Below are 26,922 nucleotides of genomic sequence, written 5' to 3' on the forward strand. Positions count from 1 at the left end.
TCAGTTGGCGAACCAACCAAATAAAACAGACAATGGGAAACACTGCAATAAGCGGAATGTCTCTTTTATCGAAAATTATGGATTTGGTAATTTTATTAAAATTTCAAGCTCGACTTTATTAGTTATTTTAACCTTGTTTTTACAGCCTAAAACATTTCTCGGCAAAAAAAAACGAGCAAAAATCCAGCAGGGCGATTTATTCGAGAATTACTGCGTCTGTACAAAAGTGACCCAGAAAACGCGCGAGCGCTATTCGGGTGCAGTAATAAAAGAGAACACCAATTAAGTAAAGTTAAAAGAAAGAACGTAAAAATAAAGCGGCTAATAATAAGCGGAAAGAAATTGAATTTCACATTTTTTAAACTTCAAAAAAATCGCTTTTAGCTCAAGAATTAATTTTCATTTGGAAAACAATTTGAGCTGGCAACGCTAATACATAGCTGTATCTCGATTTGAGAAACCATGTTACAAAGTAAAACTGGATTGTACGCATTGCAGCAAACAAACTTATTTTTGTAAGCTGTATTCAACACGGATTTGCCCATCATAAAGCATTACTAAAACGCTCTAATTTTATTTCCAACATTTTTCTAAAGAGCTAAAATAAATCTAGTTACCAAGTCTGTGACACTGTGGGACGACAAATTGTAAACAATGTAATTTGTCGTTTAACAGCGTGAAAAAGTATGTGCAAAACCTAGTCGCAACTCTGGGTCCTTGAACCTGTTTTAGTTCAACCTAAACTTTAAGCAAACTGCCGTTATTTTGGTCACGTTAAAAAAGTAATAAAGGAGCACGCAACAAAAAAGACGCCAACACGTTGGAAAAATAACCTTGAAAAAATAACAAGGTCACATTCTAAAAGGTCAGGATGATTATTCGATTTGATTTCAAAATATGTTGTCACAGTAAATTACAAAAGCGTGTGGTTACCAGCAGGGATGTCCGAAAGTATCAGATACTTACAAAGTTGTGGTATCGGATATTGTCCGATACTATAGGGCGGTATCGGTGCCGATCCGATACTGAGTAATGTATTACATGTATTTTCATTTTAGCCACGATTTGCAATCTTAGTGTTTACTGGCATGAAAGATATTTATGTCAGAAACGGTAATTTCACAAACAAAATTAACTTTTTTTGTTTTACGATAAAGCAAATTTAGTTTTAAACAATAAATAAAACTTGTGTTTAGTTCTTAAATGATAAAGTCTTTTGATAACGACTGAAAGCCATATTTGGGGTAATTATGCATCGAGTATAAATGGGTAGCCATACTTTATTTATATCTTTATTTAAATTATTCGTTTAACATTTAAAATATAATAAAATAGTTGCGTCTAATTGGAGACGGTCGGGCGTTTCGGCCAAAATATCAGTTTTGGAACACGATACCACATGAACCATTTCGCGGTCTTTATTTCAACAACTCGTTTATTCTACATCAGTTGTAAAAAAATGGTTTTAAATCGAAGGACCATATTTGTGCCAAAATATCGAGTATCGTAACACGATACAAAAAAACGTGTGCAGGTTTCAACTTTTTATTTATTTTGCGGCCATAATAAAAATAATTGGTATCGAATCGGACCCCAGATGTTTCACCCAAAATATCGGGTATCGGAACACGATACAAACGTATCGGACATCCCCTGGCCGTTTATCGCAGCAACAAACAACATTAGATCGCCTTCGAAGCTGTACCGTTTCAAATCTCGCGCCACTGTGACGCAACACAGCGCCCAAAGTGACGTCACAATCACATGATGCTCCTGGACATGTGTCGGCGCGACTGGCGTCGTTCCAAGTCTTCCTGGATGTAGTAGTCACTAGGGGGCGACTCGTACTCGTCACGCGCTGTTGAACGCCGACTCTTAGAACGTCGGGATCCACGGGTGAGGTCTGATTCGCTCTGTGCGCCGCGCGTTCTACGCTTGGATGGTTTCGGGCGGTAGGACGCGTTGGAGCGCATCTCGTCACGCGCCAGTGATTCGTCGCTCGAGTGATGACGTGTGTTATGACGTCGCGATGACGCGTGATGACGTCGGGAGTCGCGGTCGCTGTCCGAGTGGATGATGGGCTTGCGGTCGTCGGCTGAGGCGCCACTGTGCCGTGACCGTTCGTCCTCCCTGGCTCTTCGACGTTTTTTGTCGTCGACGTCGTAAGGTGGAACTGTGGACTCGGGGCCGTAGGTCGACTCGCTCAGCTTTCCTGAGCAAATTACAGGGGGGTAAAAACGGTAAAATCGTGTGTTAGGGCTGCTGTACATCATTTTTTTTTAAAAGCAAAAAATGTAGACTAGGAAATGTATTATGCCCAGGCCACTAGAGGTCGTTGGTAATTGCTAGATTTAGTAGAGGAAAGGTTGACTCGGGAGTTTTCATGCGCAAACTAAGGGTAAAATCTTTGTCTTGGTGCTGATTTGCAGCGTTGAGATTACACAGAGGCGTATCCTAAGTTGTCGTAGTTTATTAGAAAACGCTCTTTTTTAATTGAAAGTGGTAAAATCTAGTTTTTTGCATTAGGAATTTGTACCCCTCGCTATGTTTTTTTATTTAAACTGATTTTTCGTTGGGGTGAATTTTTTTAATCTGTATTAAATTTCCGGATAAAGAAACCGGTTAAAAGTGTAAACCGTGCTTTATTTTGCGTTGAAAATTACGCAATTCTTTGCTGTTTATCACAAATATATTTTTTATGGTGAAGCAAATTTAGAAATAAAACAAATAAAAATTGTAAAATTGCTCAAACTTTAATGTTCTTAATGTTATAGCTGCAATGCGGCACTGTCGGGAACAAACAATAAGACCTACGAAGAAATAATAACTAAAGCAGAACAATTTATAATACCATGATGTTAGCGGTGTACTGAGGGGTGGCGTTTAAGATTATATAAAAAGTTGCTTAGGCCTGATTCTGACCAATTAAGCCTATTCCGAATAGATGTTAATACTACTAGGTGTTAGTCCTATTTTGGTCTTATTATGAATTGTGTTATATTCCGACGTTGATGTTGTTTTTAAATAGATGTTATGGCTGGAGTCCACACTGCCACATATACTCTGCTGCTGAATATTTTAGGTTAACGTAAAAGCGGATGTTTTATTTACTTGAATCTGGATGACGTCGGTAATCACCGTTAGCTCTGTCGTCATAATACGAGTTTCTTTCGTCATAATGGCGCGCTTTCATCTCCATTGCTTCGCCAACTGGAAAACAAGGAAAAACTTACAAAAAAAACATTGGACTTGGGCAACCGATGACTTGCACTGCAGCTTGTTATTTAGTGCAAAATACCAGACTTGGACTATTATTTTTTAAATGAATTGACTTGGACTTAAGTCAATCAAACTGACTTGTTTAAAACATTGGCACGCGGTATTTCTCGTCAAATATCGAGAACCGTTATCGGAATAAACCGCAAAGTTTTTGTTGTTTTTGTAGAGACTGCTGATGCCTTGTTTTGTGGCGAAATATATTTCTCTTTTAAATGACTAGAACTTAATAATGACTGACGTTGACCAAGACAGGAAAATCAAAAGAATATTTGCACCCATTTGAACTAATTGTTGTCATTTAGGTGTAAGGGCGAGGAGATATCTTCTTATTTTACACATTCAGTTTGCCATAAAACGCAAAAAGTATCCGACTTTCCTCCAAACCTAATTTATCGAACCTGGCGATTTACGGTCGAATGGGTCCAAGTCCACGTCACCAGGCACGTGATTAGGATCGACCAATAGGACGTTGTGTTCGTAGTTGGGGTTCGGCATGCTGTTGCCGAAGTGGGACGGTGGGCCGCGGCCGGGGCGGAACTGCTGTTGGGGATGTCCCGGCGGCATGGGGCGCTCGAAGCGACGCACTTTGAGGTAGACGAAGTTGCTGGCCGAGCGGAGGGCGAAAAACACCTGGAAAATTGTGGGAGATCGAGGTTATTTTCCTTAAGTTGGGAATCCGATTTGTTGGTTGAGTTGGAAATTATTCTGTGGCACATAATGGGTAAGAGTTTCAAGTTTCTTTTACTAACAGATTGTAGCAAGCATTGGCAAATGGTTGTTTCTCGACTCGCACCTTTCCGAGCCTGTGTAGCTCAGTTGGTAGAGCGACGTTCCCGATATGACCGAGGTCGTGAGTTCGAACCTCACTGCCGGCTAGTTGTTTAGTTAGCCTGCCCTATACTTGCATCATAGATCGACAGATACGGTTAGTATGCAATGGCTTTCGGTGAGTTTCAACAGTTAATTCATCTAAAATATTATTTTTATTTATTTTTGCAAATCCCCTGTAAAAATACAGGTCCACCCTAAATCGAATAGAGATCGTAACTGTCACAATTGTATATAAAAATTTCGCTGCATTTTGAAGTGGATTTTTCAGCAAAATATATTTTTTTGTCAAAAAACCTAGTTTTTTATAAATCCCATTTAATTTAGCTATTGCAGAATGTGGGTTAAAAATGCCATAAAAGTCACACGAATCATATGAGTCTGTTTCCTATTAAGGGAGCAGAAATTTAACAGTTTTGGGGTACTTAACCGTTGAACAGAAAAAGTGAAATCTTAAAAACTAGTCATGCTTCAGAACTGTGAAATTGGAAGTGGTTTTAAAACATTAGGCATTCGGAACATAATGGCTGGAGGTTGTAGTTAGACGTAGTAAGAATATCAAAGCCCATACAGAAGTAGGTAGCATTTTGAACGTTTCAAATATTTCTATTTTCGTTTTCAATATGGTATGAGGGACTCGCGATTGCGATTTAAAATATTGTTTCAGCCGTTTCACTCCGACGTACTTCAAAGTGTGATTTTAATTAAAATTAAGGACGTTTCTTTATTGTTCGGGTCGATATTGGCCGACACTTTAAACTAAACCTGATTAGAGAGCCAGGCCAAATGCAGGTTCAATGTAGAGCAAAGCCACAAAGTCCAATCAGCACTTTCCTGATTTCAAATATCGATCTTCCACAATTGTTTAACTGCTTTCCTAACGCGCTCGTTTTAATTGTGCTATAGGTGCTAGCTGAATGACGTCATAAATGTGATCTAAGTGACGTCATGCATGTACCAGTTTTGTAATACATTTGAGCGCTACCAATTTTGCGTATTTTTGCTATATTCGAATGCCATTTGGCCTTGGGTGGCCCAATAATAAAAACGGGGTGTTTCTTAACAGATTTTAGTGAAAAAATATAAAAACGTGTGGTTTCGAGCATAAGGTAGATTGAGGCCATTCAAGGAGGAAAAATAGCCCGGAAAGTTACAATCCAGCTATGCACGAGATACCTTGAAAACTATTTTTTTATGCATTATGGCAGGTTTGGAATTAAAGGATGGTGCTAATTTCTACGATTTGTGCTTATTGAAAAACATAACGTGCTTGGTATATAATCGCGCATACTTTTAAAGCTTATTATTTCGCTTAGGTGTTACACTTGTTATAAGGGGCCATATTTTGCGCCTAGTGAGCTAAAACTCGTAAAAACGATTAACAGGGGCAGCCGTTAATTTGTAATCCAAGATAAAGTAGAACATGATGTTAACTTACCATTGTGAACATTGCTATTGAAGCTCCAATTAAGGCGACCAAGTATAGGATGAAGTTGGGATAATACTGCACAAAAAATAACCTGGTTAGATTCGAATGGTTCAAGTATTTCTTAACTTTACATACAACGCTTGATAAAGTGAAATGTTACCTAAAAACGCATAAAAACTAAAAAAAAAAACATTTTCGTTCGCTCGAAAAAGTACAACGACTAATATTATGGGCAACCATTATTATTATCCGACTGAAATCATAAGAGCTATAAAACAAAGTCAATTTTTGTTCCCTTTTCTTGGCTGTAACATCGGTATAACCGTTTTCTCAACCTTTTTAGCGGCGGCCCAAATATTTAGCGTAAGAATAACAACGAAGCTTTGGCGACCCAAATCTCTTCGCTGAACTTTTTGTAAGCGGACAAAACCTTGGAAATTTTAGCATTAGTAAATTCGAAGTTAATTATTACGAGCCATGCCTTCGTAGTGCTTCCACAATTGTGTCAAATTTTGGAGATATCTTTATCAGAACCAATTTTAATATCTAATTATATTAACTACTGCAGTCGGCGACGCAACCAAATCAAACGGAACACTATAAAAATGATCTAATATATTTAAAAACACAATAAAAATAACCGGATATATTTATAGTAAGCATTTCATAGTACCAATCTACATAAACTGCAATTCAAAATTCAGGTGTCGCGAGCCATACGCTGAGAAACTAAAACTGTGAAATGTTCACGGTTGAATTTCTACTGAAATATAGGCCCTAAAGAACTGACATTTTCGCACATTTATGTTAAATATAAAACACGCTAGTTGCTGCATCGAGAAACCAAAGAAACAAATGCAAAATATTTCACTCACGTTTTCACACAAACCCTCCAGGTCCCCTCGCTTGGGTTGGTAGTTACCCCCCGGTCCACAAATCATGCCGTACCCGTTGTTCATTGGAACTTCCTTGAAGAAAACCATGCCTGGAAATACAGAAAAAACTCGGTTAAACAACAAACGATGCTGAAAAGCCTTTGGAAAAACTTTGGGCTGAAAATTCGTTTAAAAAAAACGCTAGCCGTATTAAGAAAACCTTGTCTGAAAACACAGAAAAAACGGGTGAAAATTCAACCAAAAAATTCGGTGTTTCCTAATCATTTTTTTTCTCTTCCCAGATATTCCAAGTTTAGCTTTTACTAACTGTTATGTGTGTATTAACACCAACAAACATATAATTTGCCTTAATGCCAATTATGGATTCTAATTATTATAAGCCGGTGATTTTTTAATCCGTTTTTTTTTCTTAAATATTCCAAGGAGAGCTTTTTAAATTGTGGATTCTATGTAGTTAGACGTAGTAAGCATATCAATGCCCATACAGAAGAAGGTAGCATTTTAAACGTTTTGAATTACTCTTATAAAGATATATAAATGGTTGAAGGTTGTAGAAAAAATATCAAAACCCATACAAAAGTAGGTAGCATTTTGAACGTTTTAAAATATTTATCTTTTCATCCGTTTTCAACATTTTTTCAACACCACAAATAGTCCTCTTTTTCATGCTATGAAGCCTTGTCAGTCAATGCTGTCAAACAGCTTCATGTCCCACTGAGCACGTTAATTGGAAATTATTACTGAAGCGAGTGAAATCGCCTTAACGCTCGAAATAACGCGAAATCACTTATATAATTCTCGAAACACGCATTATACCGGTTGGCCGGCCAAAGGAAACACGAACGTAATACCGTAATCTTTTATTGAATAAGTTAAACTGTTTTTGCATCTAAAAAAAAATGAATCTCTTACTCGGTCCGTTAAACAAATCGCATACAGTTTTCAACTACACATCAGCCGTAGCCTGATAGACAAATTTCCTTATACTGCAATACAATGACCATAACAAAAAAGGCAGAGATTGGGTATAATCCTACGAAAAAAAAACGTTACATTTTTTATCCGCTAGGTGGCCTGATAAGCTTAAAACAGTGGTTCTCCATTTACGTTGCAAAAAAATTCTGTGGCCCAATAATTTTTATGAAAGAAAAAACTGTAAAATAGGCTTAGAACAAAACACAGCAGAAGATATTTCAAAGCAGATTATTTATTCAACCATGCATTAGTAAGATACTTGCGGCTGAACAATAAATTTACATTCCCTTTTTAATTCCTCCCCAAGCCATTATTCCTGTAAAATTAAATATAGTGACACAAAAAAAACTAAATCTAGCTTTTTAAATTGGTCTGTGGCTCACCTCAAATGTTCTTATGGTCCACCAGTGAGCCATGGCCTATTGGTTGAGAACCGCTTGCTTAAAATGACCCTCGTTATATTTTAGGCCGTGCGAAATAAAAAGACAGAAAATAATAAAAAGTGGTTGGTGGTAGACATTGCAATTGTTAGGAAGAGTTTTAAACAGGGTAAATCTACCAAACCAACGGACTACGGGAACTATGTGGCAAATTTAACCTCTTTTAAAACGGGTGGACTACTTAAGGTGTGACCATGGAATATAAATAGGGAAAAGGAGGACGAATTGTGCTTTACATGTTAGAATTCAATGTAGGCACCAGTCAGAGACCAATAGTCGCATTTTTTTTATTTGGCTTTATGATAGTTATGAAAATATTGACATCGTATTGGATCGGACGATAAATATCGTTTTCGATATGTGATACAAAGTATCGGACATCTAAAGTTAGCCCCCCCCCCCCACCCCCCAAAAAAACGAACGTTTTTTACACCGCAGTGCCATTTACCGACAAACGTCAGACAAACCCGTTGACGGAGAAAAAACAGTCGATTTATCATCGTGCAAGTCAGCACAGGAGTTTTACCGACGGCGACACGGTCTTGATTCTGAATCAGTGTAGAATGCGCCCACTTAGCATCGTGGCTGTTTGGGAAAGCGTCAGGCCCGTTCGCTTTTGCGACTTTTTTGGGCTAACCCATGAAAACAGTGTTTCTTAACCCATGGCTCGCGACCCCTAAATTGGGTGCCCGTTTGATTTGGTTTGGGTCGCCAACTGCAGTAGATTTACAAGATTCGATTTAAGTTTAAAATTTGCAGTAAAATTGACATTTTTCGGGAATTTTTATGATGATTCGCGTATTTCGCTGTAATGTGTATACTGTAAATTCAAGTAAATAGTTATTCAAATTGAATTCATTTGTGGTAACCTAGAGGATCTGTGTGTTTGAATAAAGTTGTTTTAGATCTTGAAGTCTTTTTGTGTGTGTGTGTGTTTTGATATATGGAGAATATCAACAAACGACGGTATTAAAACAAACATATATGCTGATGAATTAAGTAAAATGGAGTCTAAGTACATTCAGTGCTAAAACGTTTAAATTATTTAAAAACAAAATTTATTACTTCTTAAATATACACTAAAATTTCAATTTGACCTTTATGGACCCCCTAAAATTAGCTCACGCACCCCAAAGAGGTCCATGGACTCCAGTTTAAGAAGCCCTTCTGTACTAGAAGTAGGAGCCCCAGCGAACGAAACGTTTGGTTGGCATTTCGCCAGTCTAAAAGGCCTCCCGCACGATTTGACATTGGCGTATTACATTCCCTTGTTGATTTACCAGACTCGAAAGTGAAGTGCGAATTAGAGCCGGGCCCACTTAAGGCAACATTTCGGTCGATAAAAATCACTCTTCTGTTGTTAGTGGGTTGTAAATCGTTTTACAACTCCTTCGACACCAAAAAGCGGATTTTATCGATCGAAATACGTGAAATAGCAGTGGAACGCTAAAAAACTGTGCAAAGAAACCTCAAGTTTATATATATATTTATATTTACTGATATAGCTATTAATTGGTAACACAATTTTATTATGAGAATATCAGCTTTAATTTGTAAATCGCCCATTTAGCGACCAACTGTGTACAAATGTGATGGACGTATCCCCTTAATTCATTGTTCGTGCTCAACAAATTGATTTTCCTTATTATTTAAAGTGCCAAAACCTCGTTTTTAAAAATTGACATTTGTTTCAAGAAAAACACAAAAACACGAAACTCTATAAATCGACATATTTTAGTTTTTTGTTCAATTGAAAAAAATGTACATTTGTTAAATTTCATACGGTCTGGGTGGCGCTGGCCCTATTCAGCTGCCAGTTCGCTGTTGGGCAATTAAATTTTCAATAAACTGAAGATTAGCTTTTATAAAAAAAACACTTGTTTTTCGATAGATTAGAAAAAAAAACAGAAAAAAAAACGAACCACGGGCCACTAGTTGAGTAGCTTCGACTTTATTGATTTTTAATTTATAAATTATACCAAAAATTTTTTTTTTTTGAAAACTGGCCATTTGTCAAGATCTGTATTGAGCACATAAAACTCAAGAAAATGTGTTGCCAGTATTTTGTCCAGTTTGCAAATCGACCTAAAAACAGCTAAAAGTCAAAACACTCAAAAAAACGTCAATGTTTGTTTTTTCGTAGGTTTGAAAAATTGGTTATTTTTCTAGAATAAAAAAATCAGAAAAATCTACCAGTTAAATAACCCAGGCCCAGCCCTATACAACCTTTACCTTAATCTGCATCCACGGGTCGATCTAAACCTAATCCTTTTTTTCTTACATTGGTGCGTTCCAGGAATCCGTCACTCAATCGACTTTTGGCCGACAGGCGAATCATAACACGCGCTCAAGCATGACGCCGCGTCGCGCGCCCTCTGTGTGACGTCACAATGTCCACACGCGACCACGACCAGACGTTGGCGTTGGTATTCGACGGTTTTTATAAATAAATAGAAATCGATATTAACCGACGTTTCGGCAGCAGATACCTGCTGACCCTGTTGGTTTTGGCAACATGTTGTTCGTCCTTGTTTGGGGTTAAGGGTGGGTAATGGGTGGGGTTAGAAATTGGGTGAGGGTTGAAACTTTACAAGGAGGGTTAGTGATGAAGTTAGGGGTGGGGTTTGGGGTTTGATAAAAATGATATGGGCCTTATTCTAGTCATTTAAGACTCATTCCGATTTAGACATTATTTAAAACTTTTACGGATTAGTCCGATTTTGGTTTTATTCTGAACTGTGTTTTATTCCGACGTTGATGTTGTTTAAATTTTGATCTTATGGCTGGAGTCGAAAGTTCAATGCAAAATTAAAATCGAATTAAATGAATGCTTAAAGTTACGTTAGAGAAACTTAGCATTACATTGTAACAAAAAAATCCGTCAATTTTTTGTTCATTGGTCGCCCCGCGGTGACGAACCACTGGTTTAAAGGATTTCCATATATTGCAGGTTCTTTCTATGTACACAAGGTTTTCTATGTACACAACACTTTGATGTATACACGTGCGTGTGTGTCTGCGTGTGTGTATTTATGCACGTGTCTGGGTGTGCGTGATGTGTGTGGGTGTACAACATGGTAAGTGTGGGTGTTTTGATACGTGGGTGTGCTCGTCTGGTTATCAATGATGAATGCCTTATCCAAAGTAAAATTAGTTCAAAATGGAAATCGATGGGTTCCAACATTTGTGATTGACCGAGATTTCAGGTGCACGGCACGGGTTGAGAATACTGAACCAGCCCCTATTTACACGCAGCTAGAACACACTTTGACTACCCTAAATTCCAAGGGCGTTTTAGAAAAAGACCAAAAGTTGTAACCTACCAAAGTTGTATAAAAAATTGGAAAGCAACGTGTTGCAATAATGAAATAGGCAACATAAGCGCTAATAAACGCCTAAAAATGGTAAAACAAAGGTCCTTGACAGAGACTTACCAAGGCTTATTTGAGAGCAATCGAAAAAAGCGAGGTTTTAGAGGCCAAACCCCAACTTGACTGCGAATAGTCGGGCTTATGACCACTTAAGACCACTTCACTGTAAGCCAACGCTCGCGCCACACACGTGACGTCATGGGGTCACGGGTGTGGCTCGGGGTCAAGTTTTTTACACTACAGTCGGCGTTTTTGTGTGGCCACAGTGTTGATTTCAATTGTTTCTTCGTTTTTCGTGAGAGCTTTGCGAATTTTTACTAAATATCTTGGATATTTCGTTAAGGAAAAAAAACAATTGGGTCGCCAAACCGTAGTCGTCATACTTACACTTAATATTTGTGTCGCCGCGAAAAAAGATTGAGAAACACTGAGCTAGATCATTAAAAAGCAACAAAGCTTAAGTGGAAAACAACCACTAAAAATCCAATTAAGCTTTCCAAATCGCCAGATGGTGTGCCCGGTAAATGTGAGTAAAAGGCAATTGAACGACTGCTTTCCTTTCAAAATTCCAAAGAGTAAAATACGTGTGGGTATTGTTATTCAACGAAGGAGCTGGTCGGTTATAATCATAGCACCACTGCTGCTGTCAACAGTGGCACTTTTGAGTTTTTGAATAGGACAAATACGGCTAATTAACCAAGAGTGCTGTATCTTGTTCGTACAACTAGCCTGCAGTGAGGTTCGAACTCACAACCTCGGCCATACCGGGACGGTCGCTCTACCAACTGAGCTACACAGGCTTAGAGGGGAGCGAGTCAAGAACCAACCAAAGCACTATTTTTTACTGCATCTTGTTCGCACATACGCCCTTATTCGAAAGGGACCAAAAGCCCTTGTATTAAGCAACTCACCATATTGCACGAGATCGACGCAAATGAACTGTGAGGTTCCAGGACTCCAGAGCGGACTGGCGAGATCCCAGCATCTCTGCATTGTAATGCGCCACATCAGGATCGGGATTACAACGAAGCCTGCCATCACGAACCACATAAGGGCAAGGAACACAGCGTAACCCGTCAGCTGTGGACAAAAAGCATTTATTAGTCGTAAACATTCGGAAAAAAGTAAAAAAGTGTGTGAAGTGAAATCCAAATACCTATGGCAGCTTATACCAACCTAAAAGTTTCTTCTTTAACTCATTCGGAAAACACATTAACTGTTTTAGACACAGAAATCATGTGATCGAAACGCCGCCCTATGTGAATTCAGCGACTTTAAGAAAATTTTAAAAGACGTTTACCCGAAAAATCTCCAAAAAAGCATCCTCTTAAAGTGGTCTCCAACCTTTTGTTAACCGACCCCAAACTTAATAAAATGAAATGGGCATTTAAATGCCACCACAGTTTGTTTTTAAAAGGTTATGCTTGGACTAAATAACACGAGCGATTGATTATGCGGCCATTATATGTAAGTCCAGGGAACTGTGGCTACACATGTCTACCAAAATGATGAGTTTATTTAACACATGGCTTTAAAGCTACCAGGCTGGAAAAGCGTCGCGTTTATGTTAAATTGATATTTTGTTGCGAAAAAGTTTTGAATATCATCTTTCGCCTTTCGATTTTGTCATAAAAATATGAACAACCGAACTAAATACACCCATATGCGGATTAAAAAGGTTCCAAAGGTGTAACACGCTTTTTTATAATACATCAAATTAGCGGAAAAACAACCAAGTCCAGCTTAGGTCGCACTGAACTAATTGCAATGTCCCAAGTACCAGTTAGCTTGCACAAATACTAGCAAAAATAATAAAATATTAAGAAATTTAATACGTCGAAAAGTAAAAGTAATTTGATTTTCATTTGTACAAAAGAACTTGTTGCGCATACATCTCAAAAATCACTCTAGGGCTTTAAACATCACTGTTGAAATCAATTATGCTGATTCGCGATGCTGTCAGTCCTACGTTAGGTGCCCGGTAGGACCGTGGTTAGGGAAATTATTTTTAAATGTCAACATCGATTTTGTCGAATTTCTTTGTAAATCGAACGAAATTGAGGTTTAACGAATGACACAGCATGTCGATACAATCACAAAGCAATGCTTGTAAAGCGTTTTTAATTTTATTTTTTTTAAAACCGTTAGAAGGTATGTGGACGTAGAATAAATACCAAAGCTCATACAGAAATAATGAGCATTTAGTGACCGTTTTGGATAAATCTTCCAATAAAGGTTGGAGGTTGTAGTAAGACTCACAATGAATATCAAACCCATAAGGAAGTAGGTAGCACTTTGTGAACGTTTCGAATAAGTCTTAAGATAATGGCTGTTGGTTGTATTAAGACGTAGAATGAATATCAAAGCCCTGAAAGCAACTTTTATGGCAGAAATCGTTACAATTTAAAGCAGGGGTTGCTGAGTTTTTTCAGGGTTGCACACAATTTTACGAAAAAATTCAAATAAATTCGAAGACTTTTCAAAGAAAATTTATAGCCTTCCAAAGACCTAAAATTGTAAGAACCCTTGATGGTTTAAAATACAAAACAAATTAAATACCTCGAGCAACACAATTAAAAAAACTTTTCTAATATCATTTCAGACAGTACTGTTAAAACACATACCTTAAGCCGGAAAAAAAATAATTTTAAAGACTATTAAAAAAATGGGTTTATTAAAGACTTAAAAATATATATATATATATATATATTTTCTCAAAATATTTTAAACTTTTTAGATTTAAAAGACTTGAAAATATTTAAAAAATTGTGGCAACCCTGTTTTTAGCTTAGCGAGCCGACCCATCCTATGTCAAAATATTATGTAAGTCAATTCATAGACATTCAAAGTTTAAGCTTTCAAAGATTTCGACTTTTGTGACAACCCAAAGACTTTGTGACAACACTGTTTTTTAGCAAAGCGAGCCTCAAAATCCACATATTTTTTGTTGTATTTAACTTACCCATCCTGTGCAGCTAATCCTCTGCAGTCCAGTTCGTTTTCCCTGGTAATGTCGATCGTCCACCGCCTTCTTGCTACGAACCGCGTCCATCATAAACACAAGGCTGTTGATCAGCATGAAAACTATCAGCGCGATCAGGTAATACTGGATGCCTTTGAACCTGTGCAAAAGAATAGGGTTGGGGGTAATTTTTTTTATTTAGTATGTGTGGATGGATTTCTGATTACAGTGGTTCACAAACTGGGGGGCGAGTGAGGTTCACAAGAGGGCTCGAGAAATTGACAAACTCTGTATATGAATTATGACCAAACTGTAAGGCGAAGTGATATTTCCCTGCTACTAATACTCGAAGTAAACATTTGGTATCCAAATAACAGTTACAATCTGGAAATAAATTGCTGCTCTGCTTTATGTTTTTTGATTTCGAAACAAGGTGGGGCGTGAGTTTTGTTAAAACTGTAAAAGGGGGGCGTGTCTTAAAAAGTTTAAGAACCACTGGTTTAAACTGTGGTTATATTTCGTTTTTTTTTCATTTACGTAACCAAATTTAAGGTGGATATACAGCAATCCACGTATAGGGGCGCCATGTAATTCATCCATACACAATACATGGTTGGAAAGTATTCCTCCGAATTTGGTACTGCGCTTGCGCACGTAGGACTCGTGAAAATCCGACTCTAGCAAAACTTCGTCTAGTCACGAGTCCTGAGTCCGACTCCACAGCTGCTTATTACCTACATTATTTTTTACCTATTTTCAATATTCAGTTAGATAATAAAGCTGCGAAATTACGCCTTGTTAAAATTTGCTTAAACCTCATTGACTTGAGTAAAGCCCGGAAGGCCGTGGTATTACGTAGCCAGGTTATAAAGTAAACTGTGACTTCAGACAATCTTCCAGAGTCTAGCATTGCGCCATCAAACACATAACGGCGTTACTATCAAATATTACGCCATGTCAGTGAAATTATTGGCCAAAGCGTCCGTTTTTCATAAACTCGGCACAACTTTGTGCTGAGTTAGCACAAAAACCCGTTTATTAAGTGTATTTTCAAATTAAAAGGTCCATGTCAAATTGAAAGAAACTAAATGTATCAATGTATGTAAAAAGATACTTTGGAGCTTAATGCTTGGAGATTGTAGTAAGACGTAGTAAGAATTTCAAAGTCCACGTACAGATCGGCTTTGATATATTTACTTCGTATGTAAAACTACTTTTATAAAACATAATTTTTAAAAGAACGGTTCGGCTTTACGTTTTATACACATTTCAGTCACTTGAAGTTAAAAACGAGCAACGTAGCACTATGCGAAGAAGTACTACTCAAAGCATTATGATTTATATAAATAAAAACTTATTGGCGTTATAGCAGCATTCTTCGGTGTTGTTAACCTTTAAATAAGGCGTCGCAGTTAACAAAGCAATATGCACATTAGAAACAATGCATTTTCAGACTGTAAAGTTCAGATTAAACACAGCGCAAATGCCCTCAAGACAAGCAGACCTATACTTAAAGTCAAACGCGGCTAAAGCGTGCGACTTAGTTAAACTAATTTGCATCGACTAAAGTTCAGTTCCAGTGCTTTGTTGTGGCATTGAATTCCTAGTATTCAACAGCAAAAACTGCACATGTTGCCTTTATGAAACAACCACATCTTAATCGCACAAAACATTATTTTCTGTTAAGTTTAAACGCACTGGCAACAAACTTGTATATGTAAACGTGTTTTAGCTTTTCCGGGTAGAAATGAACTAAATTTACCGGACTCGCGAAATTAAACAGAAATCTAATCTAATCAATGTAAAACCCATTTGGTAAAAATTGGAAAAAAACAAAAAAGATGTTGGAATAGTACAAGCATGATAGACTCCTAACTTTGAATATGCGCTAAACTGACAACAATTTTTTGCCTATTGTTTATAGCCGTTTAAAGGACCTTTCTTTTTTTATTTTGGCATTTTCAGACAATACATTTCTTGCCAATTAGTAGGCATTTTTTCACCGTTAACCGTATTTTCGCGTTTGATTTTTTTTTTAATTAGAAAATTGTTTTCCTCGCAATTTTTCAACGTGGGTACATTTCTTATAATGATTATTAAAAAAATATTTAAAAAAAATCAAATTTATAATTGATACAATGCCTCGGTTGTTGTAGAACACAACTGCAAGCTATGCGTGTGCTTAATATATTAAAGAGAGCTGAGTATACAATCCTTTAAGCCATGTTGATGTCCCATGAACAACGTACCATCAGCAACTCCGACCAGTAAACGTGATCGTATGTCTGGGCGAACTGCGCCGATGCTATCTGTGGTTACGAGATATCTACAACAACTTCAAGCTATACGAGTGCTGAATATATACGCTCTATACAAAGTCACGTTGAAGCGAAGAAATCACCATGTTGCCTCCCACATATCTATAAAGATAACCTTATGCTTCGCCGTCAAGACATAGGAATCCGTAAAAGCGGCCTATGGCCCAAATATGGCCGGCTCTAAATTCAGTCGGCCTTCTTTTAGTGGCCCTAAACACTATTTCTCAATATCAACCTTCTCTGCTGGGCCAAATGTTTCTTAAGCCATTAGTCGCGACTCAAAATTGTGTGAAAGATAAATTTGGTTTGGTCGCCGACTGCAGTAGTTCAGATTATTAGATTTATTGATATTGTTTCTTAGAGAGATTTATTCAGAATTTGAAAAATGGCGGAAGAAGAATGTTTCTCAACATATGGGTCGCGACCCAAAATTGTGTCGCAGTTTGATTTGGTTGCGTCGCCGAAAGCAGTAGTTTTTATGGTTAGATTTTAATGAGATTAGTTTTGAGCGAGATTTCTTCAAAATTCGAAAAAATGGCGGAAGAAATACGAAGGCATGGCCCATATCAATTCAATTCGAACCCATTTCTGTTCTATTTCGTTCGATTTCAAAATGTCCAGTAAAGAAAACTGTTGGGTCGCCAAATCTTCGCTGTTATTTATAGGCTACTTAAACGCTTAGAGTTACGGTCGCCGCGAAATAAATGTTGAGGAACACTGGCTTAAGGTCACATTAAAGCGAAAAATTACTGTGAAAAAAGCTAGATAAAAGTCTGTCGTTTTTTAAAGGGCTCTGTAAACTGGTGGTTTAAGACAACAAGCAGTGAAACAGAAAAACAAGTAAAATTTGGGAATCGCTTTAGTCTGTTGTTTAAAAATGTTTTAAATACTCAATAAAATACCCATTAATAACCTTACAGTCACTTTTTAAGAAAAGTTTGTATTGAAATAGCCCTAATGGCAGTGGATTTCAATTTTATAACACCCTCTTTCCTAAATACAAGAAAACAAAAACCTCACACATAATAGTGTCAAATTCAATGGCGCGCGGCCAAGCAGAACCAGAGCAATTAAGTAAACCTACATTACAAAACCTTTAATCCAATCAGGGGCGGATACGTATATTCAAACGTAAACAAACAGTGGTTTTAGCGGGAAACTCAAAAAAGGAGTTGGCAGTTCAATAAAATATTATAATGTCATGGCGAAAGGCATGGGCTAAAGCAGGGATGTCCAACATTTTATTATAGTGGGCGGCATTGATACTTGAAATAATTTAATGGGCCGCAGAACCTATTAAGTTTCAAAATTAAGTATTGGCCTTTAGAGTTATGTATATATATTTTTACCCATACTATACTATTAGTGCGCCCCTAAAAGATGACTGGTACATTTTAATTAGGCTAATATTGAACGTTTAAAATACTACTTGGGAGTGGAAATGACTAGCAGGCCGCACATAGGCCCGCGGGTTGCAGGTTGGACATCCCTGGGCTAAAGGTTTAACTAGTAACGCATTGTAAATTGTCTGGCAAGATTTCGTCTCAAACTTCGCATTGGCCGAAAGACAGTTTCCAACGCGTAGGAGAAAAACACTCCAATGTGTGGTTTGGTTGCCTGGCGAATCGAATATACAGCACTCAGCCAGATATAGATAAAAAGCTTGATAAGCTTGGAAGCAGCACTTTGAGAAAAAATGTACACTCCGCTATTGGTCTAACGCATCTTAAACATTTTTTGACAAGCGATTTACTTTAAATCAGGCGATTGTTGTTGTAAGTAACTATGGCCCATTTTGTAACTTTTTATCGGTTAATTCTCTCTTCAGAAAACAACGTGAATAAGAAGCTGCATTTTGCAAAAAAAGTCACTGTTTTTTTACAACTTTAGCCCAATATAAATTTTCCAAACCGTATACATAAATCGAGAAAGCGCTCGCTTAAATTATAATGTGTAAACCAGGCCTGTGCCTTTACAGTATAAGTTGTTGCCGTCATTGTACATCAAAATTCGGATAAATTGAATGTCTACTTTTAAGAGCCACTCAGTATGTTTTTAACGCTTTTGAGCTTGAGTAGAAGTTTTTGTCAAACATTTTTTTCTACCAAATTCTTACACCAATACTGCTCTTCATAGTGAAAAAAATTTAAAAAATTAGATGAAATAGAAAGATTTCAGCCCTTTGTGAATCAAATATAAATTTGCCAAACCTTCTACAGCAGCCAGGGGTTCTTAATTTTTTTACCACGGACCCTTGAATTGTTTTTTTGCTCGCGTGGACCATGGTAGGCGAGAATTTTTTTAGATGACGTCATAAATTGACGTAAAAATACAAATAACCTTCAGAAATCTGCTGACTTCTGTTCAAAAAATGTGTAAGTGAAACGAAAGTCGAAATACATAAATTGATTACTCAAACATACACCAACATTTAACTTAGGAACCCTACAACTGGTTTACGGTCACCCAAGAGCTCCATGGACCCCAGTTTCAAAACCCCTGATTTGCACAAATCGAGAAAAGCGTTCGTTTTGGAAATGAAATATGTGAAGAACGCCCGGGCGCCCTTACAAAATCACTTGTTTTCGTTGATTGGACGCTTATCAAAAGCTGTCGGAGTGTCGCATTGTTTCGGGCAAGTGAACAATAAGGAGCCGACGAACTGACAGGTGTAATTTTTCAATCAAAACAAACAACGGACAACTGAATGCTGAGAGACACTTGGGGGTGATTCAATGACGTTTTAAAACGCACTTGTATTACCAGCAGTCAATGTGACTAAAATCTAATCAAACCTTATTTATAAAAGGTGGGACGCATTTCTTATCATTCGGAGTCTTATAAGTGAAGCTTGAATAGATTTTAGTCACATTACCTTGTGATGATACGAGTCCATATAGAAACGTCTACATTTAGATGGTGTCTGTTTACTCCGCCATTGAACTTTGACGTTTATTTTATATTTTAGTTTTTACAAGTCATTTTAAACGGTTTAGAAGGTTCAAAGGGAAAACCAGAAACTATTCGGACACAGCAATTAGTGTCAAATAAGTAAATAAAACCCAGTGTTCATTTCCCCCAGTGGTCGGCAAACTTTTTTTGTCGCGGCCCAAAGTCGCTTTTCAGAGCTATTGAAAGCCCACTGCGTAAACCACTACGAAAACAGTTGCGGATTTAGGATATTTGATTTAAAGGTGAAATATAACACGGCGGCGCCTTGGTGCCCAAATCACTGGCATATCATAATGTAAAACATACGATAAAACAAAGAATATAAGGGCGAAGCGCAAAAATTTTTCAATTGCATTCAGTTTAAGTTGGCACAAAATATAGTTCGACAAGCTCCCAGAACCACATTTGGCACGTGGGCCTTTCCAAGCTGAGCAGATTTAAAAATTCTTAGCCACACGAACTTATAAAGTGCAATGAATGTACGACTATCACGCGGCCCACAACTACATTATAACACTAAGCTATTCAAAAGTAACTCGCGGCCCACAGTTTGCCAACCACTGATTTACCCCTTGTCCTGTTAAATGTTCGTTAAGGTTTAAACCAAGTAAAGGTTAAGCGACATTCGTAGTTCAGTTTGCCCTACAAACATGAGGTTGTCCCGTGTAAATAAATACACGCCCACAAAGAACGTTACTGCAGCAAGTGTTTGTTTTAGTAAACATAAGGACTGGATACGAATAAGTAAATATAGTCATTGTGAAAGATGACCACACCTTGCCGTTTTTGGAATATGACCACATTTGAATTGTCACTGTTGCAAAAAACGCAATTTTTGCTCATGTGACTTCAAAACACTTCTTTCAAAATCAGCGTAAAATAACTCTGGGGTCTCAAGCAGGGTACGTGTAACCCCAGGGTTCGCGAGAGAAATTACGGGGTATGCAAGCAAGTTAATTTTACTGGCACTGTCACGATTTTATTTTTTTTTACCAATATTTTTTCAATGCGTTATTGTTACTAGAAAGATTATTGTGCTTGGTAAGCATTGTGCTCACTATAAAATATTTATTTTTTACTATGCTTTCCAAATACTACTAAGGTTACTTTTTTAATGCGTTATACTAGTAAGGTTAAAAACTACAAGAGAAATGGCTATCAAACATGTGACTTTATAATAATTAAAACCAGCTTCTCTGGTAATTGTAATTGTTAACCAAAAAAAAAACTAAAACTGCCGCGAAAATCCGCTATTTTTTGCAACTTACACTTGTGGAACGAGGTTTCCTCTGAGTCTTTGGTTAATTAGCTCCCATTGGTGGCTCTGTGGGTTAATCCAGTATTCAGGGGGAGGGTCTACGGCTGGGTTGCCGTTGCCTGGTGAGCAAAGAAAAGTGGTGGTTAAATGACTAGTAAAACTTTTTTTTCTATTTTAGTTGTTATTATTTGGAGCATATAGTAGCTGGAGGTTGTGGTAGTAAGATGTAGTAAGAATGTCAAATCCCATACAGAAGTAGGTATCATTTTGAACGTTTGGAATAGTTGTTGATGCTAAAAATGAATAAAAAATAATTTGAAACGTTCAGAATGCTAACTACTTCTGCATGGGCCTTGATATTCTTACTATAGATGTTACTCTCTTTGTAGTGTTTTTTCTTTCAATAATTTAGTATTTTCTTACGATTTATTTGTGTATTTTTTTAGAGATTTTTTGTTTTCTTCTTTTTAGCGTTTTTATTATTACAAATTTTAAAACATTTTTACTCTGTGGCTTTATCAAGCAAAGATTTGCAGAAAATTTAGATAAAGCGTCAATGCCTCTATACGCAATGGATTTCTTCCAAAATACCAGAAGAAACAGACAATCTTATGAAAACTGTCAGCCTTAACGTTTTCATTGTCTATAATTCCATCGCAGCGTAAACTGTTCTTGAGATCAGTAAGTGACTGTGCAAATATGGGGTAATCAAGTGGCACTATATAAAGACAAGATGTATTAAAATAGTGAAAGCTTTTGCACAACCGTGCTTTATCAGGTCAAAGTAGAAAATCCGGAAATACAGTTTCCTTTAGACGTCAATCTTTTTACGCTTGTAACACTATAAAGTCATTTATTGCATTGAAATTGCCGATTATGCTGAAATTCCAATACAGTAAAACGTGCACATTTAAGAACACGCGTTTTACATTCGTGAGGTAAATACAATGCGGGTGCTCGCGCCCAACTGAATAATGGGGCCAGTTTTCATGGCCGCAACTAAGTCGGCCTGGCTCCCTTTTTAAACCTATTTCCGGGCTATTTCTCTCGATTAATTTCACATCTATTTCTTAAATACACGCAATTATCCACTCTTCAATTTCGTGTTAGCGCCATATGTGTATTAAGCGATTTTCTATCATTTTTGGCAAAAAAAAAAAACCTTTTTAAAAAGGAGCCGGCCGTTTTGTGAGGGACCAAAAGGGCTTTAATAATGCATGAAGACCGCGTGCAATAGGAGTACAGCTGAAAAGGAATTCGACAAGTTGTGGGGAACAGGTTCAACCTTAAACTGTTTTTTTTGTAGACGTATAGTAAGAATATTAAAGCCCCTATAAAAGTAACATGATGTTGAAAATAAATAATTAAGTAATCGAAACGTTTCTACTTCTATATGGGCTTTATATTCTTCCAACGTCAAACTTAAACCAAGGTTAAAGATGTTAAAAATGTATAAAGAAATTTTCGAAACGTTTAAAATGCTTCCTACTTCTATATGGGCTTTAATGTTGCTACTACGTCTCACTACAACCTTCAACGATTATGCTCAATAGCTTTGGCATAAGTGTCTAATATTTTTGTTATATTTTAGAAGAAACCTGTGCAAAACAGTTTGTTAATGTTGGTTAAGTACCGCGATTGGTGAAGCGCTTAACAAAATCTTAAAATTTGGCTTAAGGAAAACAAAAATAAAGAAAGTGCCACGAAATCGGTAAAAACTCAAGTTCCAAAAAATAGTGTTGGTAATCATTTAAATCAAATATTTGACGAAATTCCATGTTATACTTGAGGTGAGCGATCACTTGGGACGGCAATAAAAACACCATTCATTTTAGCAAGTTAAAAAAGGTTTAACACACTCGACAAATGCGGTAAATAAGTGACTTCCAGAAGTAAGATATAGATTTTCAGTAATTTAATTAGGATAATTCACATTTGTCATACTCAGTAAATTAGAGCCGCTAACGCATATGACTAACTCGTTAATTAAAAATAGAGAAATCAGGTGGCACTGTATAAAGACAAATTGTATTTGATTCTCGACAAGCTTTCGCACAACCGTGCTTTCATCGGGCCCTATCTATAGGGATGTCCGATAATATCGGATCGGAGCCGATACCCGATGCCAAGTGAAAGTAGTAAAGTATCGTTTTCCATCCGATACTAGAGTGGTATCGGTGCCGATACAAAATAAATCATTATATTAATCTCGATTTTTCGTTTTGGCCAACAATATTATAATATACATTTCCAGTAATGCTTTTGAAAATCTGTTAAAGAGATTCATATTGTGGTTTCTAAAACGCTATAAATGAACACCACGGTCCACGAACATCGCTGACACTTAAATGCTTCCACTAAAACGTTCAGGACGAACAACAGGCGCGGTTTAAAACGCGTTCCCGTCGCGAATAACTTCCTGACTGTGCTCCTGTTCAGGGGGTAATGCGATAGGGACATGGGGTGCAAATACGTCACTTGATGACGTGTCAAGTTACGCTTTTTGACACTTCGCTGCCAGGCTGCGTTTTTTTATGAGGGTCATATATTTTGATGTTGAATATCAATCTTACATTTTGGTGCATAATGGTTGGAGGTTGTAGTAAGACGTAATAAGAATATAAAAGCCACTTCAGAAGTACAGGTATCATTTTAAACGTTTCGAATAAATCTTTATTGAAAATGAAAGAGTTATTCGAAACGTTCAAAAATTTACCTACTTCTGTATGGGCTTGATATTTTTATTAAACCATACACTGGAATATAAGCAGGTTTACACAACCTATGCAATCAGCGACTTTCTAACTGCGTGCCGTAGCACACCCGTGTGCTTTGAGAGAGAAAAAATGTGCGGCAAAACTTTTTTCAATTGTGAAAAATAACTTTTTCGTATTACAATAGGCATAAAGACAAGTATGGCAGACTTGAATGCACATTGTTTATTATGTAAATAATAATAGTTCGGTGTTTATACTTAGTCTGTCATGTGTTAGGGACGGCTTTCAAGATATGATGTTATTGTTTCGTCGCAAATGTGACGCGAATAGTTTTTGACTTTCTCAATGTTGCAAGCAAGTTTAAGAACCTTAGATACTATTTGACAAAATTATGATATTCATTTACTAACGTTTCGTAAAAAAAGTTTCAATATTTCAAACGTTTGTCTTTTCCAACATTTGAAAACCGAATTTGTTAAGATTGCTAAGACGTTATGTAGCCCGTTTATAAATGTTTCAAAGGCGCCATCCTAAGTATTTACTTTTTTACTTTTTCAACTGGCTAATGTTTTTTTTTTTTTTTAATTGGGAATACTTTTTACACCATTATTTTTTACCACTGGTGTGCCTATGGCGAATAGTAGTGTTAATTCGTTACAATAATCGCAATTTGGGTCATTTAATCGATTGTTAAGTCAACCGTTGTGTAAAAACGCATTGACCGATCGGTATTAATTCTTTAACGATTTTGTGCCCGGTTAAAACGAAAACGAACGATCTTAATAGTTGACTGGGGACTATGGTTGGTTGAACAGTTAACGAAGTATATATAAAAACTACGCACTAGTAACTAAAACGTGGTGTATTTAGAGCAGCGTTTTGCGCCATGGAAGGCTGCTAGGTGCGCCGCGAGCAATAGTAAAAACATATCAAAATAAGTAAATTAATCGGAATAAGACTTTAATGGACAAAATAACGTTTTTAGTCTCAAAGGCTGGAAACCCCTTTAAAGATATGCAACTATAAAACCCATATAATAAAAAATGCAGGCAATTTAAGTTGAATATCAGTAAAAAAAAAACGATATTAAAAAAAACAAAAAAACTTCGCGCTCGCTTCGTTCGTAAGGTGCGCCCCCAAGTATAAAAGGTTAAGAAACACTGCTTTAGAAAAAAGTTTTCTACCATGGTTGCTTTTTGCTTTTTATCATACGTCTATTATGGTGATTAGGGATGTCCGATAATATCGGATCGGAGCCGATACCCGAAGTAAAGTGGTAGTATCTGTACTCGTCCGATAATATCGGATCGGAGCCGATACCCGATGCAAAGTGGTAGTATCTGTACTCGTTCGATACTAGGGTGGTATCGGTGCCGATCCGATCCAAAATTAGGATAAGTATTTTCCCAATGATTTACTGTTAAATGCGACAATTTCTACGTTGAAAGGTAATTAAACTATTGGATTGGCACCAATATCAGAATAGCATCGGACGAGAACCGATACTAATACTTAACATCGGGTATCGGCTCCGAAAACAATGTTTCGAAACTTAAGAAGTCATTGACCACAAGAACTATGACTTTCACGTTGCATGGCACTTTCGTGTGGATTCTTGACAGAGCCTATATTGGTATTAACGACCCTTTAAATTAAACAAGTTCTCCTCGAAAAGGTGGTAGTAAAATATTTAAGGAGCAACGATTTACAGAAACCTGCTGTTTGCTTTCCTTTAAGCCCGATAGGTCAATGGGAACCTTTCTATATGACAGACCATTTAAAACTGTTGCAACTAATTTCACGGTTGTCGCGATACAACGTTTTGCGATTAAGAAAAGAATGACGTTAATCGATTCTGGGCAAACCTGCAATTATAGGACAATAACCAGTGGTTACTCCAACGCTGTCAGCAGTGGATACTGTGGCATATTGTCAATACGATTAACACAGGGGGCTGCGTCACAAAATATGTAACACAGTAATGCGAATTTTCGGCTATTTGTAGGGTTTTAGGTAACTAAACGAAACGCATACCGGGCCAAATGGTTAGAGGTTAATATTGGTTAAGTAAAAAAATCATAACCAACATAATATGGTTATTTATTTACAGATTTTTGTAAAATTTGAAAAAAAAGCAGTGCCTCCAGGTGTAATGCCGACTTTTAACAATGGTCGCTAAATGCCTTCTGCTTATCGACGTACAATCAAGTCCAAGCCCAGATAGCAGCGTTTGAAATGTCATTTTTTCATTGTTCATCGTGATAAATTGGGTGCTGGATTTGGGACCTTAGGATAGATAGCAGTTTCCATCGGCGCCCTTGCTTTACCAAAATACTGATTGAGTAGATTGAATATAATCGCCCACACAAAAGTAGGCAACATTTCGTGAACATTTCGAATAAGTCTTTATTTATTTTTAACATCATTTTTAAATAAGATTTATTCAATACATTTAAAATTATAAAAGTACACAAAATGCAACCTACTTCTGTATGGGCTTACACACTCATTTTATACGTCGAAAAACAACCCCCATTCATTAGGCTTCAAAATAAATGCTATTATGTAACGTTAATGGCGACTTGACATATACTATCGCTTCCAAAGTCGGAAAAAATGACATGCAAATACTCGTTATACCGCTATTAAAGACTAAAACACAACCAACCTTCCTGTGGCCCGTATTGCTTCAAAAGTGAAAGCGTCTCGTCAAGAGCCATCCATCCAGCACCTACGAACATTGCGGTGCCCGTAAGATGCATAAGAGTCAGCATAATCGCCGTCAAACTGCACTGCATGGTTGCACAGTGCTATACTTCCCTACTACGTTACTTTGTTTAACTCTGTGAAGGGCCAAGACAAGACATTACGGCGCTGGTCTAGAATCCTACCACTTTTTTTACAGTAAAGAAACGAAAATTGAAATAGCAAGGAAGAAATACATATTTGAGTATAAACATAATAATAATACTTGACCCACCCAAACCCAAACGCTAACTCCCACCAAAACCCAAATAATGTTAGCAATATAAACCCCGGACGAAAATGTGTTAGAATTCCAGATAACAGTACTACGCTCGCCCATTCAGCCGTAACAATCGCAAATGGTTACGAAGCGCGAACGCCTGGTCTTGAAAAAACAGTCTTTGTTCGACTGGCGTAAGCTCTGACGATTTGCCACGAAGATTCCAGCAGTTACGACCGTCTGCTTTGAAACAGCTGTCCAGCTTTTGTATTTCTATATTGCTTCGTAAAGTTAAAAAACTAACTCGCAAACTGCTATTTTCGTGCTTTAAAAAGCTAGAAACTGAAAGATTAAAATATGAACTACAACTAATTGGTACACGTCTAACTATAATTTAGCTAAACAAGCTTTTGTGTCGATTTTATTCACAACACTTTTGAATTACCTAGTTAGGATGCCAACATTCGATCAATACCTGATTGCTTAATGTTTAACGAATTGCTGGGTAAGAAATCAATATATATATGTTTTC

At 37.1% G+C, this 26,922-nt stretch overlaps 1 protein-coding gene and 1 non-coding gene across 2 annotated transcripts; both read right to left on the minus strand.

Annotated features, from left to right (window-relative positions):
• Positions 1–182: 182 nt before the first annotated feature.
• LOC146135204 (uncharacterized) lies at positions 183–26,258 on the minus strand. The gene is made up of 9 exons (XM_083395404.1): positions 26,094–26,258; positions 20,719–20,827; positions 14,181–14,340; positions 12,130–12,298; positions 6,412–6,521; positions 5,546–5,611; positions 3,678–3,909; positions 3,112–3,210; positions 183–2,212 (listed from the first exon to the last, which is right to left on the minus strand). The coding sequence occupies exons 1-9, from the start codon at positions 26,221–26,223 to the stop codon at positions 1,761–1,763; spliced, it is 1,527 nt and encodes a 508-aa protein (XP_083251530.1). The 5' UTR covers positions 26,224–26,258; the 3' UTR covers positions 183–1,760.
• Trnat-ggu (transfer RNA threonine (anticodon GGU)) lies at positions 11,945–12,018 on the minus strand. The gene has a single exon. It is a non-coding gene; the product is annotated as a tRNA-Thr (tRNA).
• Positions 26,259–26,922: the final 664 nt, after the last annotated feature.

The sequence above is a fragment of the Ascidiella aspersa genome, chromosome 8 (genome assembly GCF_963924565.1).
Source record: "Ascidiella aspersa chromosome 8, kaAscAspe10.2, whole genome shotgun sequence".
NCBI classification, from domain to species: Eukaryota; Metazoa; Chordata; class Ascidiacea; order Phlebobranchia; family Ascidiidae; genus Ascidiella; species Ascidiella aspersa.